Source organism: Cyprinus carpio, chromosome B3 (assembly GCF_018340385.1).
Source record: "Cyprinus carpio isolate SPL01 chromosome B3, ASM1834038v1, whole genome shotgun sequence".
Lineage (NCBI taxonomy): Eukaryota > Metazoa > Chordata > Actinopteri > Cypriniformes > Cyprinidae > Cyprinus > Cyprinus carpio.
In genome coordinates, this window is record NC_056599.1 from 33,588,137 (window position 1) to 33,607,952 (window position 19,816).

At 38.6% G+C, this 19,816-nt stretch overlaps 1 protein-coding gene across 4 annotated transcripts in view; it reads left to right on the forward strand.

The window, feature by feature from the left end:
* Window positions 1-10,999, forward strand: part of LOC109103393 (caskin-2-like) — a 55,752-nt gene extending 44,753 nt beyond the window's left edge. For 2 of the 4 annotated variants that reach the window (XM_042720886.1, XM_042720885.1), the window contains 9 exons: window positions 2,878-3,011; window positions 3,654-3,717; window positions 3,994-4,088; window positions 4,467-4,577; window positions 4,678-4,779; window positions 4,866-5,004; window positions 6,429-8,069; window positions 9,051-9,300; window positions 9,390-10,999. In XM_042720886.1, coding sequence (XP_042576820.1) covers window positions 2,878-3,011; window positions 3,654-3,717; window positions 3,994-4,088; window positions 4,467-4,577; window positions 4,678-4,779; window positions 4,866-5,004; window positions 6,429-8,069; window positions 9,051-9,300; window positions 9,390-9,486 — 2,633 coding nt within the window. In that variant the 3' untranslated portion in view covers window positions 9,487-10,999. Of the gene's footprint in view, window positions 1-2,383; window positions 2,462-2,877; window positions 3,012-3,653; window positions 3,718-3,993; window positions 4,089-4,466; window positions 4,578-4,677; window positions 4,780-4,865; window positions 5,005-6,428; window positions 8,070-9,050; window positions 9,301-9,389 lie in introns of all 4 variants that reach the window. The other 2 variants (XM_042720884.1, XM_042720882.1) reach the window with 2 other exon arrangements.
* Window positions 11,000-19,816: the final 8,817 nt, after the last annotated feature.

Here is a 19,816-nt window from a genome sequence, read left to right on the forward strand (position 1 = left end):
GTTTCCACCTGGTCCATCTGTTTTCAGTGATCCAATTACAAATGGTCAGCTGAGACTCATACTGTTTCCACCTGGCTTTAAAGGGGTCATATGATGCGATTTCAATTTGTCCTTTCTCTTTGGAGTGTTACAAGCTCTTGGTGAATAAAGAAGATCTGTAAAGTTGCAAAGACTAAAGTCTCAAATCCAAAGAGATATTCTTTATCAAAGTTAAGACTTGTCCACATGCTCGTCCACACCCGTTGAACACACCGCCCAAATGTTCACGCAAAAAAAGAAGACGTACCTTTTATTCTCGTTGTAGTATTGTTGTTGCCGCTGCCGTCATGTCGTATAGACGCTGTGTGTTTCACTGTGAAAGCGAAACTACTTTGTTTGGCCTTCCAAAAGAGGACGATATCCGCTTTGTCATGCCTGGAGCTGATCCGTGCTGGTCGCTGAGGAAATACATCAACTTTGCACTGTGGATCGCTGGATCGGCTTTCACCGTGGATGAAGCGGAGTCCAGCCCGGGGTTGTCACATGTGGTTGCCGCAAGCCCTCCGAACGCTACTTCATAGAATCCGCCGGCCACGTCGTTCTCAAGCCGCCCGCCTCTGCTTTCTCGAGGCCACGGTGTGTGACGCTGTTTCGTTGAGAAAGCGAAACTACTTTGTTTGGCTTCCAAAAGAGGACACGACTAGAAATCATGTATCATGTATATCATGTTTATAATGTGTTTTAATGTTTATGTCTCGTTGCTCCGGCCGGACAGGGCATCCCAATATGTTAAGGGGTTTAACATTTCCGTCACAAGCTTGAGGTATTCAGCCAATCACAATGCACTAGATAACTGGCCAATCACAGCACACCTCGCTTTTCAGAGAGATGAGCTTTGTAAAAATCGATGCGTTTCAGAAGGCGGGGCATAGAGGAGAAACAATAATGTACAGTATGTGGAAAATAATGTGTTTTTTTGAACCTTAAACCGCATAAACACATTTCATTACACCAAATACACAAAATAATGTTCTTTTTAGCAACATCATATGACCCCTTTAAACTGCATTGTCTGTGACCATGGATTTTCTTGAGATACTCTTGAGATTACAAGTTATTGGGAAAGGAAGCAAATAAAAAGGATCTAGAGAGCAGCTGCGATTTCAGCTTTGTTTTGGTACAATGCAGCAAAGTTTGAATCGCTTGTTCTGGTGTGTTTTCTTACAACACGTCCCACAGTGTTAGGTCAGTAGGCTGTTCAAATGCATTCAAACATACTGTATAAGCTTCTACACTACTAAAGCAAAACAGTTAAATGCTTTTTTGACTATTTCGTCACGTGGTTGAACGAGGATAAGCTTAAAACCTTTCAGACCCCAATTATGCATGTATTTAATGTTGTCCACTTGTGATCGGATCAGCGAAAACACATCAGGTGTAAACAAGGCCTAAAGCTATTGATGCGAACCTAAGTGTTTGACGTCAGAGATCAGTTTGTTCTGAAAGCACTTTTCTGAACTCTGTTCCACACCAGTGACTGGTATGTGTATGGTACACGCTTGTCCTCGCTGCACGTGGTCTTGTGCTATTTCACCATGGTTATGAACGCAATAGTTATGCAATCAAAATTAATCATTTGCCAAGCACTTTTTTAAGATTTGCAGGCAGGGTAATAAATGGTTTAAACCCCTCCTCAGCTACCACACGGTCGATTTAGTAGCCAGACTTTTTTTGTGTTTGCAGACATGACGTTAACATGCACTAGCGAATGATGCAAGCCTGCAACTTCCCTCCAAATCTGACATAACTCATAACATAAATAAAACCTGTAGGCTTACCATAGTGAGACAGGATAGGACAAGAACCTGGTTTTGAATCACAGATTTGTTGCAATTTTATGTAATTTGTTCATTCTTAACACTGCTAGTGCAGTGCAATTCTAGTGCAGCTTTAAATGTTTATACTCGCATGTCATTCGATCCTTAAAAACAGTTCCATGGCTTTTAACATGGGTCGGCAGTTTGACCAAAATCTTATATACAGTAACAATTGTGGTAAAGATCACAAAATATTTATTTTTGCTTAAATAAATGGTTTATAAATTAAATAACTATGTGGTATTGCTGTTTTAAATTAAGTACTACACTTATTTCCTAGATGTTAACCTAAAGGTTTAGAATTATATTAAAAGTCATTGGCAGTTGGGGCAGATGGTTGATTATGGACCCTGGGTGGGCACAAGTTTCTTCTGTGCGACAGATATTGTAGAAACACTGTCTTTGCATATAAACACCATGCAGTGGCATACACTCATCTGAAGCCCCTGATTTGGGATGCACACACCCTTAGATTATCCGCCCACAAGACTGAGGCCAGTGGCCCAAAAAGTGTTTGTGTCCACTAGGTGGGCCTGCCAGCAGTCTGTCCCAGCACATGACCCCCAGCATGGAGGACGTGTGGGTTTTGAGGAACTCCTGCACTGGTAAGAACTGCTGCACTCCCCTGCGCCCCCTACTGGCTGTCACCCTCTCCCTGCTGCAGACAGACCCTCTGATTGGCTGGCCTGTCGGACACCACACAGACCCAGTTGGTGTGTCCGGCTCCAGATGTTAGCATACTGTGAACTCTTTCGCTCCTGTAGCAGAACGAACTGTAGGTTGTGTGCTATCATCTGTGAACCCCATCTCCATATGCCTGTGGCTTTGCTCTGCTACCCTCACCCCATCCTGCCTGCTGCTTGAGTAGAAATCTAGCCCCTTGTCACAGTGAGTACAGTGTCCTCACAGCTGTGGGGTGGCACACTGGCATGGCAGTGCAGACGGCTGCTGTGATGGCATAATCGAGGCCATGTTATGATTGCATTGACTCACTGGACTAACGCCTCTGTCTCTCTCGCAGCTGGGGACAGGAACAGTGTGGGCAGCACTGGTAGTGTGGGCAGCACACGCAGTGCAGGCAGCGGCCAGAGCACAGAAAGCAACAGCGCCCCCAATGGACCACAGCAACACACCACTAGCCCTGACATCAGCAAGGTAACCATTCGCTATGTTCAGTCACAGGCATGATGCTTTGTAAGAAACACAGCTTAAAGAGTTCCCATTTAGAATTACCAGGGAAAATGTATTTCCAGTTCAGTTTCTGTAGTAGATAAACATTTTTCTAATTATGATGTTATTATAAATTTGAACCTTTATGAAATATTGAGTCATGGTCTTATGACAGGTGCTTTTAGAGGTAGTGAGTGATAATGAAATGTCTTAATTTGGATAAAGAGAAATTAGATTGAAATAATAAATTTGGGTTAAGAACATTCTGGTGATCATCTTGAAGTGCTAATGTTGCTATTTTAGTAGGTAAAATGTTTTGTTCCATGTATAAAGAATGTCTGGTTTGTCTCTTTAAGACATTTGTATACGACTAGTTATAATGTTTCAATTAAATCCAAGGATTCATACCTGACATGTAGAATCACAGCTCCAAAAAAAAAAAAACAGTTCCTTAAATTCCCACTTTGCAATGTTTCAAAGTCCACAACTCTTCATCAGACCGCAATGAACCTGATTCCTGTTATTTTAATTAAACTTCTTTTAGCTTCAGGCAAACATTTGTCGTTCCTATGTGAACTACAGTTTTATAGCTAAGGTTTTTTCTGACTTTTATTTCATTTTAAACAGGCAACGCCCTCTGTTGTGAATTTACTACAGCAAGATCATAACAAACTTCCAGACACATCCACAGGTAAAGAGTCACCTGTGCCATATTTACTGTTTGTATCTGTATAAAGATTACCGTGACAGTATTTGAACACATAAAATATATGAAAGTTACTGCAATGGATAACAAAATATAAAACCAAGTTCCTCTGATAGGACACCTGTGTGAACTTGAGTCATAACGGACTTCATACATCAACTTTAAAACTGGCAAAACTCTATCTAATTCAAAGACATTCAAAATGCTTTCAGGTGAATCTTGGTGCATGTATTAACATGAGTATGTGTGGTGTTGTTTGAGGAGTTCTTCGCAGACCTGTGCTGCCCACACAGAGGCCAGGAGAGCAGGGTTTCTCTCAACACTTTGTGCATCCTCAACAGCTACTGGAGGGCAAGGTCAGAAAACACTATTACAGTTAAGACTTAGATAGACATGATCATATTTTTATATGGCAAATTAATTTTGTATTGTTGCTGTAAGTAGTATTACAACTTTATGAAAATACTGACATCACAATGTTGATTATATATAATTATACCACGGCATTATACCATTAGTATACAAGAATATGAGTAATTTAAGTAAAAGACTGTTAATTAAGCCCAAAAATGAAATGAGATTATATAAAATAGATCATATAATAATATACAAAAAAACATAATACAAATAGAGAAGCGGCATTTTATAAAATGTTTCATACAACACCAGTTATATCCTGCATTCTGTTTGATACCTGTTATGTCTTATGTCTTCATGTCTTTTATCATTGTCAGGATGCTGAGGCCATCTATCAGTGGCTTAGTGAGTTTCAGTTGGAGCAGTACACTGCTAATTTCCTCACCGCTGGCTATGATGTACCTACCATCAGCAGAATGACCCCAGAGGTACAATCAGAGCGCCAGTGTTTGGTTGCTTTATTAGTGCCACTTATTCTTGTTGCTGCAGATAGAGTTGATGCTGATGAAGTATTATACAATTTTTCAGGATCTCACGGCTATTGGTGTAACTAAACCAGGACACCGTAAGAAGATTTCTCTTGAGATTGGCAACCTCAGCATTCCAGAATGGCTACCAGAGTACATACCAGTAAGTCACCACACGCTATAGTATGCATATACATGTTTATATGGTGTTGTCTTCAGTTCACTTACAATTAAAAACTCATCTCTTAGCAGGATCTTGGGGAGTGGCTGAGCGCCATAGGTCTGCCACAGTATCATAAGAAACTCTCAGAGAATGGCTATGACTCGATAAACATTGTCCGAGATCTCACATGGGAAGACTTGCAGGAAATTGGCATCACCAAACTAGGTGAGTTTAAAAGAAACACTGAATTAAAGTACACTGTGGTTTTTGTAGTTATAGGGTTTACAAAACCAAAGAAAAGCTAAGAATATTTGGAAATTAAAAAAATTGTGTGTTCTTCTTATTGTAATGGAGGCCAGATGGTAAGAGCTATGGAAAACCAGGCGCACTAGGTACTGACGCTAGTGGCTGTGGTCTTTAGCATCCTTCTTAGCGCATCTGCTTCCCATGTCAGAAACGCCGGCTCAGATCACACATGGAGCAGGGCAAGTAGAGTCAGAGTGGTTAAATTGGTGCCGTGACCCAGATGGAATTGAAGTTTAAGGGGTGAGTGTAATGGAGGCCGGCTTGTTAAAGCTATGAAGGTAGAACTCACTCCCCTGATCTCAAGAGGTACACTAGAGACTGACGCTAAAGGCTGTAGTCTTCTTAACATGCCTGCCTCCAATGCCGGAAATCTTGAATCCCACTCAGAGGATGGCGAGTATAACCAGAGGGTGGGGGACTTGAAAATTTTTGTTGTCTAAATATTGCTCTTGTGTACAACTAAACCTGCTTTCAAACTAAAGCAAGCATGGTATGTAAGATAATCATTCTTTTGAATTGATTATTTTAAATAAATAGTTTAACACTGGTTTGGATGAATTATTATTAGAACAGAATTTGAATGATGTTGATGTTTAAAAACCTTCTTCCTTTGGTCATTAACGATTGACAAAGCCACAAATAATTAATGAGATACATGGGTCAAAAAGTGTTGAAACTGTATACACTTCTCCCTCCATCCATATGCAAAATGAAGCCAGGGTGATTTAGCTGTTATTATGGCCATTTGCTCAAGGCAAATAGACTTGTGGGTTTAGTAAACCTGCATTTTTGTAATTTAGTAAAATTGAATTTTGCTTTGATTTCACAAATCAGATCAACTTTGAAACTTATTATATCTTTGTACAGATCTTTGTTAAAGGTTTATCAATGTTTTATAAGAATTTTGTTACCCTTTACACAACCATTTGGCATTAAAGATTGTAGCAATGCTTTTCAATGTTGAAATGAGAAATGTTATTATTTCAACCACATTTCAACATTGAAGGCCAATCACATTTCTGGATGGCTCTTCCAGTTTTTGTTCTTACTTTGCCATGACCTTGACAAGAACATTTTCATTTTTATTCCTCTGGTGTGATTTTGGGTAGTCTTACCCACAGATAAATCTGATTGGTCTAAAGTCCTTTTCCAAATGACTGTATATTCAGCATCAAATATACCCTGAGATTGTGCAAGGACATGCAACATTCTCACCTTGTTGTATCATGCTTGTTGTACACTTTTTATTTATCCTGTGAAGCATATCCTAATTTGTTAAATTCGTGTGTGACGTACAGTAAGTGTTAAGTCAGTGTATGTGTGTGTGTGTGTGTCTCTGACAGGCCATCAGAAGAAAATGATGCTTGCGGTGAAGAGGTTGTGTGATATTCATAAGGCTCTTCTGCAGGCAGAATCAGGGCAGGGCACACTGCGGCGCAAAACCCCCATGGACCTGGACCTGGTCACTATCGAGCCACCTCCTGAGAGCGGCGACCTCCCTTCGCCCCACACGCCCAAGATGATGACTTTCCAGGACAGTGAGCTGAGTACTGAGCTACAGAGTGCCATGTCTTCCCACTACACTGGCTGTCAGGATGGACTGGCCATCAAGAATGCAGTGGGTATGTCCTCCAGTCAGGAGAGCATTGACACACGCTCTCGAGGCTCCGGACGCTCTCAGGAGCCCCCCAGCACCCCCTCCTCCACTTCTGCTGCGACCCCTTATAGCCGCTCCCGAGAGAGCTTAACGAGCCCAGACAGCAGTCCTGCTAAAGAGCGCAACATTCCAGAAGGCCGCGACCAGGTCCCACGTCCTCAGCTAGCCCAGCAGCTGCCGTTCAGTGCATCCGCAGGCTTTAAATACCCCGCTGTGCCTGCCAAACCCAAACTGAGCTCTGCTCCTTCTCCACAAGGCTCTCCTGTTCATAAAACCCTCAATTATCCACGGTCACAATATAACAGTGCTACGCTTGACCGTCACACTCCTAGCGTGACCAAGAAGCGCACACAGAGTCTGTCCCGGTATGCTTTGTCAGACGGTGAACCAGATGAAGATGATGATGATGAAGCAGCTCAGTTGGCCAGTATGGCCATGCCTTCGTATGCCACACTGAGCCGCAAGCCTACCCGTGGCCAGCTGGCACGTCTTCAGTCCGCCCCCGAGCAGTCCGTCAGCAGAAGCCACTCTTTTGCCATCAGGGCTCGGCGTAAAGGGCCTCCTCCTCCACCACCTAAGCGCCTTAGCTCCGTCAGCAGCAGCACTAGTGTTGAAACTGTCTCTGACATTCCAGCATCACCTTCTGGAGGAGTTGAGAATGGCAGACCTGGGACCGTAAAGAGCATCGCAGCTGCGTTAGAAACAGTCCTACCTGCGCCTACGGTGGAGCTCCTTCAGGAAACCCCTACAGCTGTTTCCAGTACCAACGAAGGGTCCAGGCGCAGACTTCTGAGTCAGACCGAATCCACCCTAGTGTCCGCAGATGCCGCTAGAGCGACAAAGTCTGACTCGGAGGAGGAGGATGGGACGAAAGATTCAGGCCTGGAGAGCTCATCCTCGCCTCAGAACAGCTCCAGTGAGTGCATCCCCTTTGCGGAGGAAGGCAACCTCACTATCAAACAGAGGCCCAAAGTTGCCGGGCCTCTCAAGGCAGAGACCACTTCTGAGTCGCCAGAGAAGGCCAAACCGGCCAAAACCCCTGAAGTTCCAGAGTTCAACCTTAAAGAGTCAGACACAGTAAAGAGACGGCAGAAGCCAAAAGAGAAAGAGCAGTCAAACACAGCGTCTGACCACAGCCCAGATGGCACATCAGTTTTAGAGACTCAGGACACAGTGAAACTCCGCATCAGTGAAACAGATATGAGTCTGCCATGTGTGGAGCTTCCATCCAAACCATCGAAAGCACCTCCACCTCTTGCTCCCAAACCTCCCAGTCCCCTGATTTCAACACGGCACGCCTCTAAACCAGATCCTGTTCCTGTAACAGGTACATCCTCCAAATAAACAGCCTATTAATAAAGTTAGTTAGCTTTTTATTCAGGTTTGATGAATAACATCTTATTCAATGTATTTCAGTGCCCAGTTGCATGAAAGCCCTTAAGTCAAATCCCTTAGTTATAAGGTTAAGGGAACCCTTAGTGAAACTTGGGTTGCCAGAAAAATCCTAAGGGTCAACTTAAGGAACCTTAAGGCTGTGATTAAGTATTCCCCTCCCTTAAGCATTACTACAAAGTCCTTAGAAACCATTTCACCTTAATAAATTTAAGGGACCAAAACAGCCCCCTTAATTCATCTTAAGCTCAAACGCGATGGCTGATTTTATGTTAACTGAAGAGGAGGAAGTACCAAGGCACATTTTTAATGACTGAAATAGGCGCGGTTTTAATGATCATTAAAGTTGTGCCTATTTTGAGTCGCAGTTATCGAGAGTATCTGTTTTACCGTCAGTAAATCCTTTGTCTCACTGCAGTCCAGTTTGGTTCGTTTTTTAGTTTTCTGTGGTCTTGGTATTCTCCATAACGCAAATATTAGTACAACTGTCATTTCGTTACGTGCTGTTTATTGTGAAATGTAGTAACCTAACTATAGCAACCGCAGCGCCCACTGCTGTATGTTGCCAGAAACTACCATGAAACACTAAGTATATACACTTAGGTAAGGGTGACAGTTAAGACGTTTGTTGCAGCACTCTTAAAGAAATCCCTTTCCTCAGTGATTTTTTTTCCCCTCAGGGATACCCCAAGTCAAAATTACTTAAGGACTTTCATACATCCGGGCACTGATCTTAATTTTTCGTCTCAGACAAATACTGCTCTGATTAAAACATTCTATACTTTGGTAGATTGCATGTATTACATTAAAGTTATTGTTAGCAACATTTTGCTATTAAGTTACAGTACAAGCAGTGGATTTATTCCATTTTTTTTCATCCTTTTGCATTTATCTGAGATTCTTGTTCTGTCTGCAGCTGTCGGCTCCAGCATGACACTGAGTGTTGTACAGAGTGTTGCCTTTGCAGCACCCAAGTCTCCAGTCCCATACTCCCCCTCGCCAGAGAACATGGGTCAGTTTGTGATATCAGGAAGCCTCCAGGCTCTGATGGAAGGGGATCAAGGGTCAACACTGAAGCATCAGAGGCTGGAGAAGACCAGCTCATCCCTGGAGGAAGCACTGAAGGCTGTGGAGAGAAAACTAACGCTGGAGAACAACAACGTGGGGTGAGAGACACTCTCCACCAGCTTTCACACTTAAAAGAATACTGTCACTAATTTATCACTCCTAATTAAAACTGTTGTGTCTCTTTTAGTGTTTCTCACGTAGTCAAGTCTGCAGGGAACATTCTGGATGACATCGGGAACATGTTTGATGACCTGGCTGATCAGCTAGATGCTATGCTGGATTAAAGATTCTCATGGATGGAGCGGTTTATTTTTTATGGCCCAAAAACAGAGGGTAGAGATCTACGTATAGCAGCATGGTTTCTTCTGCCTTATAATTCAGATGGAAAACAGAGATGAACTCTTGAACACAAAAGTGGGAACCTCCATTGATCTTTATTTACATGGACCACACAGACATTTATGGACCACAGTTTCCTGACTAATGTCAGTGTAGATGTCATCTGTATTTGTTTGTTTGTTTATTCTTATTCCAGCGTCTAATCAACCAGCATATGTATTTGTTTTCCTGTCGTTGTATTTCGGGGATGGACTTTGGACTTGACCAAGCGTGACCCCAATGAACTTTACATGATGGACCCAGATAAACGAAATGCACTTAGGAGAATCATTCCTAAAGCAATATACATTTCAAAACACTACACTGATTCAAAACATTTCTAGAAAGATTAATGGGATAGTTCACCCCAAAAGTGACAATTGTGTCTTCCTTTGCTAGCCCTGTGCTAAAGCGAGACATTTTGAAGCTCTTTTTCATACAGAAATCAGTTATATCAGCTGTTAAAACAAATAATACGTGATAACATAATTTTCATTTTTTTGAGTGAACGGTTCCTTTAACATAACTACTTTTCAAAGCATTTTGAAAGAAATAGTTTGTGACTTATTCATTTCAGCAGGCAAACAGCCTTTGGAAGGTTTAGTGCTTGCACCATATTTTTTCTTAATGGCGTTGCAGATTTGAAGGTTAAAATACATGACTGACATTTCTTTTGTATGAAAGTGTGGTTTTAAAGGGAACATGTTAAAATGAAAACAGTTACACTGCCTTATGTAACTAGAGCAGCACCGATGTACAGCAAGCGATTCAGGTTTAAGTTACCACAAAATATTTTTGAAGTCTTTAAACTTTTCTTAGTCCAAATAGTATTTAAACTTTATCAAAATATGTATATTGTACACTAAAGGTATATTTGATTGGGAAGCAAACCTGTTTGTTGCACCAAAGTATATGTATATTTTATTCAAGTGTTGGATAATGTTAACGCTAACAGACTTGCAGCTAAACTAATGAAATTTAACCCAGTGGCATTTCCCCTTTGCACATAATTTGATATGATGTATGTTATGTGGAATATATCCACACTGTTCTTGTGTGCCATACGTTTAAATAGATGTTTCTTTCAGGTTCTGTCTCCCAATGAACTGAAATGTAATCAATTGTATTTGTTTAACTAAGGCAGTTTTAACATTTAACTTTAGAACTGCAGTTAAGGCCCATTCACACCAAGGACATATATAATATAATAACTTTAATCGTTCTCTGCAATGCGCACTTATAGTAAACAGAACGTTATCATCCACTAGTATGGATGTCAATATAGTCATTATAGTGATCATTCTTGGTATGAACAGGCCTTTGCTTATGTGAATACTATATATTAGTTCTTAATTAGGTAATATGAAACACTGATGTGATTGTTCAGTATCAAGCCCGTCTTTGTTCTAATTTGTTAACATTTTCTATTAAATGAATTTAGATATTGTCTTTTTTATTTTTTTTTTTTTACTGAACAATGTGTATTTCATTTCTTAAATTGCAGTGCATTATGTATTTTTTTATTGGTTATGGATGGTGTTTGTATTGGTTTTAATGGAAACTGTAATGGTCCCTGTGGGTCTCTACTGGTAATTTGTCGCCTTCTATTGGTGGCTTGTTAAAACCACTGAAACCTAATGGGCTATGTCCCAAAACAAACTACAGGAAATAATTTTTTACTGGTTAATATTTGATTATTTTTTAATTTGTATATTCATTAAAATTCATAGAAAAAAGTTGCCTAAGCCTACAATAAGCAACAGTAAAACATGAATTAAGTTGAATCTAACTGATTGGGAAAGTAATTTCAACATAAAACTGACTTAGGAAGTCGTTTGTTGCCATAACTTTTTGATCATATTACAGGACAACTTTGAAGAAAGGTTCAAATGTTGACTACTGTATAGCGCAATATAGTTTATTAGTTATTGTAACTTAATTTTCAGACGAAGTTGCCTTAACTCCAAAAAAAAAAAAAAAAAAAATAGGCTATGCAAACTGTTGCGTTAATTTTATTTTGTTTCGTCTAAACAATATTTTTTAGAGTGTGAAATTATAAATTCTCACAGAATGTAGCCTATCTTTTTATGTTTTTCTAAATCCCAAACAGAGTCCAGACATCAGTAAAGTATCCGTCTATGAACGTGTTTTATAGGTTATTTTAGATTTGGGAAATACACATGTGTTACAGACGTGACAAAAAACACAAGCATTTTTGGAGATATTATTATTATTATTATTATTATTATTATCATTTGTATTTACAATGCAAAAACCAGAAGCAACAATATCTGCAGAGAAGGGCTGGCCATTCTCAAAACATAAAATATCAATTTTATTTAAATTTTCGTTTTTGTGTTTTCAGAGGAAAAATCAGTGTTAAGGCATCTCTCCATTACAGACCGTTCTGAAAGAATTTATGCAAACGCGTATAAAATGCTTTAAAAACTTTAACAGAGATGTCTATTTAATAGGTCTGCCCCCATGTAAGATTTTTTCTAGTTACTAGTCATTCATTTGTCATTATTCAACTAATCGCAGGTTTATATTAAATTTACATCTATAATCCATAATGAGCCTTAATATATTCTGTGCTCAAGCACATGCATTAAGTTTGCCACAAAGCACAGGCAGAAGTGGCTTAATAATTGTGAAAAAGTAGACATTTTAAATATTTATTAATAAACAAATGTTTTCTTGTCAGCTGCAAGATGAAATTCACAGTGCTGACTCTCTCCACATGGACCCGCCTTTAGAGAGAAATGCAACCCTCACAGATTACATAATGCTTTCGTTTTTAATGGGTTTAAAAGTAGACATTTGAAGCTTTCTGTAGATATATTTCTCATGTATGTGAGACACCCAAATTTTCAGTTATTTCATTATCAGGAAAAATGAATCACGTCAAGTGATAGAGAGGGCGCCTCCCTGTCCTGCATGCACATTGATAATTTTCATACAAACACTTGAATATGAATAATAATTCACATTCTGCATATGCATTACAAAGTAAATAATTTTTACATGCAATTATCCAAAATAAATAAATAATAATAATAATAAATAAGTAGACAAATAAGAATAAATGCTGTGTGTCGCACTCAGCATTAGGCGTGCAGCGCAAATCTTGCGCTCTGATATTTTAAGGAATATGATACACACCTGTATTTAAAAGCGGCTGAATTTTTTTTTTTTACTTAAATTCTATGAAAGCAAGTAAAGAAGGCTCTCTTTAAAATCACTATAGTTTTGTTGTTTATTGATGATCTTTTTTTTTTTTGTGTGGTGTGCATTTTGTTGATTATAATGAGAGAACTTGAATTTAAATGTGAGGATGATTTTTTGTTCATTCTTTTGTTGTTTGTTTGATTTAGTTTAGTTGTGCAGGTTTAAATTGGGCCGTTTCTTGTTTTAATTAAGCCTAAATAATGGATGTGAAATTATACAGTGCCTCACGTTTTACTAAAATAAAGGAAATAACTTATAAAACACGCAACAATTTCTTAATCAGTGTACAGATAAATATATTTTTCCCAAAAAGTTATCTGTCAAAACAAAGGACAGGTAATGAATAACAAACTATGTGCATGACAAAAATGCATGCTGTTTTATTAAAGGAATTTTAAAATATAACTTTTAATGCTCTGATGCAAAGTTAACCACAATTTCTTTAGAATATTATTCATATTATATAAATAATACTGCACACCTAGTAAATGTGTCAAATCTAAAATATGTGTGTAGTAATACTGTGTATCTTAGAGAAAATATATGCACAGGCTCATAGGCTTGACATTTATCCTGCTTGAATGTTTTAAGAAACGCACATTAACTTCATAAGTACTAAACATTCATCTGTGAATATTAAATATTTTAACTACAGTGTTTTTCTTTCATTTTCCCTGACTGCAGCCATCAAATGTAACACATCAGCGAGGCAAAGTTGACGTCTATTTGCGAAAATGTGCTTTGATGCGCTTGTGTGAAAACTTGTGGTTAAAGCGCCACTCAGCGGTCAAAAGCTGCAAATGCACTTTGCAGACGCGGCGGCGGTACGCGTAGCGGTTAGATCAGCGGTCAAAAGCAGCGGCAGTACGCGCAGCGGTACCTGTAACATGTCCGTGCTGTACCCAAATCAAGAATTAACAACCATTTCTACAGCCACTGCAAAGTGTAACATGTCCGTGCTGTACCCAAATCAAGAAGCAGTTTGTCACACTTTAATTCTTGTAATTAAGTATATTTCCCATTACTTGTCTTGATACTAGTAATCAATGATATATCGAGTCGAGTCAGTGGGTAAGATGCACCATCTGGGTGTAAAATGACCATCTGACTGAATCTGATTGAAAACCATGTGAAATAAATAATAATTTAAAAAACGAATTTATTTCCTTTTACAAACTCATATTTATTTACTTAAAGTTAACTTTAACAACATAAAACCAACCAAATGAAGTTTAAATTTCAGTATTTAATTGTTTGCATTTCTAAAACAATATGTTGAACACCAAAGCTGTAGCCTTCCTAAAAACAGACTAAACAGAGTTTGTTGGTCATTAGTGACTACAGGTGGAAAATATATGTGTATATATATATATACACATATACAGGTGCTGGTCATATAATTAGTGAAACATATATATTATATTCATTCATTACACACAGACTGATATATTTCAAATGTTTATTTCTTTTAATTTTGAAGATTATAACTGACAACTAAAGAAAATCCCAAATTCATTATCTCAGAAAATTAGAATATTACTTACGACCAATACAAAGAAAGAATTTTTAGAAATCTTGGGTCGATCAGTCTGTGCCACTGCTCAGGTGTTATGAGAGCCCAGGTTGCTCTGATAGTGGCCTTCAGCTCTTCTGCATTGTTGGGTCTGGCATATCGCATCTGCCTCTTCACAACACCCCATAGATTTTCTATGGGGTTAAGGTCAGGTGAGTTTGCTGGCCAATTAAGAACAGGGATACCATGGTCCTCAAACCAGGTACTGGTAGCTTTGGAACTATGTGCAGGTGCCAAGTCCTGTTGGAAAATTAAATCTGTATCTCCATAAAGTTGGTCAGCAGCAGGAAGCATGAAGTGCTCTAAAACTTCCTGGTATACGGCTGCATTAACCTTGGACCTCAGAAAACACAGTGGACCAACACCAGCAGATGACATGGCACTCTCTTCAGTCAGATGGTCATCCTCTCTTCCTCCAGACTCTGGGTCCCTGATTTCCAAAGGAAATGCAAAATTTACTTTCATCAGAGAACATACCTTTGGACCAGTCAGCAGCAGTCAAGTCCTTTTTGTCTTCAGCTCAGGCGAGATGCTTCTGACGCTGTCTGTTGTTCAAGAGTGGCTTGACACAAGGAATGCGACAGCTGAAACCCATGTCTTGCATACGTCTGTGTGGAGTGGTTCTTGAAGCACTGACTCCAGCTGCAGTCCACTCTTTGTGAATCTCCCCCACATTTTTGAATGGGGTTTTTGTTTTCACAATCCTCTCCAGGGTGCGGTTATCCCTATTGCTTGTACACTTTTTTTTCTACCACATCTTTTCCTTCCCTTCGCCTCTCTATTAACTGTGCTTGGGACACAGAGCTCTGAGAACAGCCAGCCCTCTTTTGCAATGACCTTTTGTGTCTTGCCCTCCTTGTGCAAGGTGTCAATGGTCGTCTTTTGGACAGCTGTCAAGTCAGCAGTCTTCCCCAAGATTGTGTAGCCTACAGAACTAGACTGAGAGACCATTTAAAGGCCTTTGCAGGTGTTTTGAGCTAATTAGCTCATTAGATTGTGGCACCAGGTGTCTTCAATATTGAACATTTTCACAATATTCTAATTTTCTGAGATATTGAATTTGGGATTTTCCTTAGTTATCAGTTATAATCATCAAAATTAAAAGAAATAAACATTTGAAATATATCAGTCTGTGTGTAATGAATGAATATAATATACAAGTTTCTCTTTTTGAATGGAATTAGTGAAATAAATCAACTTTTTGATGATATTCTAGTTATATGACCAGCACCTGTATATCTGATTATAATGTGATGAAAAGCATTTTCTAGTTCTTATCAGAGAAGGATTTGGTGCACTTGTACACTGCCCCTATCAAATAAACTGCAAATAATATGTATATATATGATAAACTAAACCAGTAATATCACATTAAAACACCAGTTTTTAATTCAGAGATTTAACTTAAATACAGTGCCTTATGGTAGAGTAAGTTAAAATGCTGACACAATTTACCCCACAGCATTTGGCTCACTTTGCCCCATAGCTGCCATTTAAAAAAAATAAATAAAAAAAATAATAATAATAATAATATTTAGCTAAATGATTTGCATGGTCTTATATTTTGTTAAATCACCATTATGTATCATACATATTTTTAGACCTGGATAAATTTGCTTTGATGTAACAACCATTACATCTGTTTTTAAAGTAAGTGGGTGCCTTTCATTCCCCCCATGTGTTTCTCTTTATCACAGTCTGGCAGAAATGATGGGTGGTTCCAAAATCCATGGTCACATGACAGTAAAAGTGTACAGTTGCCAATACAGGGGGTGGCTCATCTTACCCCACTCTCCCCTACTTCCACTGAAGACAGAAGCAGGCTCAGAGAGTGAGGGAGAGCCCACTCTTATCAAAACATCTACAATAAAGTCAATGGTTACAGAGTGTGCTGTCTTCTCTTTAAATTGTATATTTGTAACAACTGGATAATTAGCACCCACCCTACTTGTGCCCCTTTTCTGTGGTTTGGGCCACTGCCCCTCAAACTGTCTGTGCATGGCCCTGTAAGCAGATAAACATCAAATATTTATTTTTGGGTGAACTATCCCTTTAATCTGCTGATTGTACTTTAATTTAATTCACATCTTTAATTCAATATTTTTTAATATATTTTTTAGCTGTGTGATGGTTTGCATTTATGCTAATAGAAGTTCATGATGTTTTTTTTAAGGTGCTGTCTTCAATCAGCACAGCTGTTCTGTCTGGTAATTTATCCGCTATAAACTTAGGTGACAAAACGTAAGAGTTACGTAATGTATGTTTTGTTTTATTATTTTTTTGGTAGTTTATTTAATTAACAGTAGTCATATTAAGGTAATTCGTTTTATGTAGGTTTTTCAATTAACATCGTATTAAATAAGTCAAAACGTCATAACAAGATAACCAAGAACGTCCCAGATAGGTAGCCTACTCTATTCATAATATATTGGTAACTTCATGACTTACTAGCAACGTAACTGCAACGTCGTATGTACGTAATTTCATTACCATAATTTTTGTACATTCTTTATATGCTATCTGATTACCATAATGCTATTTAAAAAGTGTAATTAAACTTCAGACACAAGATTGAATGTTCCTTAGTGTGGCGGGAGGAGCAAACGACAGACACAGTGGGGGTGGCGCCAGGCCTCGAGAGGCTCTTATTAACAGAAAATAAACCAAAAACGGGGAAATAAGTGACCCTTTCTGCTTGAGCAGAAGAATTTCTGCTTGAGCAGAAGAAAACTGTGAATTTTTATGAAGGTTGAACCATTGCCTATCCTCTCAGGATACCTGGGCACATAGATACTTGGGATCATTGTTACAAGTACTCCAAGCCCGTGTTTTTGCTATGTATTTTTGGGTTTTTTTCAATGGAGCTGATGAGTGATTATGTTTGGGTTTTCCGGTCCACGTGCAACTGATACTCAACTGCCGTTGGCTTATGTTCGAGGGGAGGCACTGAGCACCAAAACAGCTCCTTTCATTGTTTTTCTTTAGTTGGAAGATGGAACTATGGACAAATTAATGGGATAGTTCACCCAAAATGAAAATTCTGTCATTAATTACTCACCCTGTTGTCATTTCACACCCGTAACCTTCATTCCTCTTCCTAACACAAATGAAGATCTTTTTGATGATTCCAAGGCAGCAAAATAACATACACATTTAAAGCTCAGAATGGTAGAAAAGAAATCGTTAAAGTACTCAATGAGTGGTTATTCAAAGCCCAGAATGGTAGAAAAGAAATCGTTAAAAAAAAAAAAAACTATATTTATTTAAATGATCTGCATTGTGTTATGTGTTATGAACGCATTTGTGTTATGTTCACACGTTAGGAGACTTGTGTGTCAACACAACGCACCTGAGTGAGTGTTCACTAGAGTACAAAAATCATCAAAAACGAAGGTCTTATGGGTTTGGAACGATGTGTGTTTGTGAGATTTATGAATTAATGTTATATTTTTGGTTTTGGTTTGAATTTTAGACTCCATTTGTGGATCCAACAGGATGTCATAAGATTCACTTGCATCTAGCCAAAAACTGTGATATGCTATTGTTGTCAGTACTATCGACACAGGTGAAGAAAGATATTGTATTTATTGAGAATAAAATGACCTACTTGATTTAGCATTTTAAGTGGGAACACAACCAGCTATGATGTGGATTAGAGTAGGAAATCAGATTACTATTATACCTACCAAAATGTCTATGATATTGATGCAATTTGTAAAAGTTTACCACTATCATCAAACCCAACCAAATTTGTAGATGTGTTAAAGACACACACACTGTATGTTATCAGGCCCTGATTATAGAGCGATCTTGCTTAGAGTGCTGGGTGATAATGTGACAGAAAACATTGAGGAACGTCTTGCACTCTTCACTGATGATAATGTGGTTACTGGTGGAGCGGTAGCTGCTAATCCTAATGCACATTTCTAGACTTCAAGAGATAATATTAACACCTTTTATAATCAGTTGTGGGATTACAAATTTATAAAATGTTAAATCTAGGTTCCAATGTAATAGTATGTACATTGTGTTTTTATGTACATTTTGAGGTTAAGATGATGACATTCTGAGATGATCAAGTAGTGAAGCAGAGGTTTCTGATGAGTTGTTGATTTTTTTTTTTTGTTCTTTTTGTGCATCTGGCTTTTAAAGCTCAAGGCACAGCTGTGCCTTTTGTTTCTAAGATAATGTGAAGGTATGGGCGATACTGTCAGGCACCTCTGCATTTGAATGACACTGTTATGCTGATGAGATCAAAGCTGATTCCTGTACTTCATTTGCATGCTATGGGTTAGATTGTCTCCACTTCTACTGTATGTATCCCTCCCACTTGAATGTATAAAAACTCCAAAGTATCATTGCTTTGGTGAGACTTTTGATGACTGCAGCGCCATCCAGCGCGTCCTCAATAAAGAATTCTGCTGAAGATTACCCAAGAGTCTCCTGGTCTTCGCTTCTGAGTTTCCAATACAGTTAAAAACCTTCCTTGAAGGGAGGGTAGCAACCATATAAGATTTTTTACACAGAAGCAAAGCAAAGGAGAAGTGAGTTGCCTTCTACCTTTGTCACCAGATTCAAAAATGCATGGGAAAATGATTCCAAAATTGCTTACAGATTTTAATTAAGATGGTATTATTAATTTATTTTTTTTTAATATTATTTTACTGAAACATGCTCAGCTTATCAGATTTACTACTTCTGGTCTTATGGAGAAAACAGTAGATCAGTTCTGTACAGGAGTCAGAGAGCTAGATGCTTCCAGTGTATTTGCACCCACTGTAAAACAGGAATATGTGCTTAATGTGCCTCTGTTATGACCCTCCTTTGTTGTAAAGTGTCTAGGGACTGAGAAGGGGAATATTGGACCAGTTCAGATCATTACCAGCTTCACACTTGGTGTGTGAATGAAAGTAGCTAAGAATGGAGACTACATCAAGCAAACTTGTTTTATTATTGAAGACTGTGACAGTTATTTACAAAAAGAGAATAGGTATGTGTATAAAAATAAAGGAAATCATTATTTACAAAAAATAAAAAAAATCCTAGACACCGGCACCTTTACAATGTTGGAGAACTGGGGAGGTTGAAGGGAAGCTGGATTGTGCCAAAAGTAACAAAACCATAAGAAATCTAGCTAACCCATTTTAGTCTAATCCTAAACTAAAATAAAGAAAAATGTGAAAAGGAAAACATCTTCAATGTCCGAGACGTTGTAACTAAACTACACTAACAAACTGAACAAAAATACAGAAAGTGGCACAAATCTATAACCTAGTGTTTAGACAACGAAATCAAAGTAGGGATGGGTAGATCAACACTTAGTGTCGACACATGTTTCGAGTTTTTGACTAGTGCTTCAAAACAGTGTTCCGGAGCATTGCTTGAAATAAGGTTGTCATGTGACCTGTGAAAATGATGCTTCGTTACCTCACTGA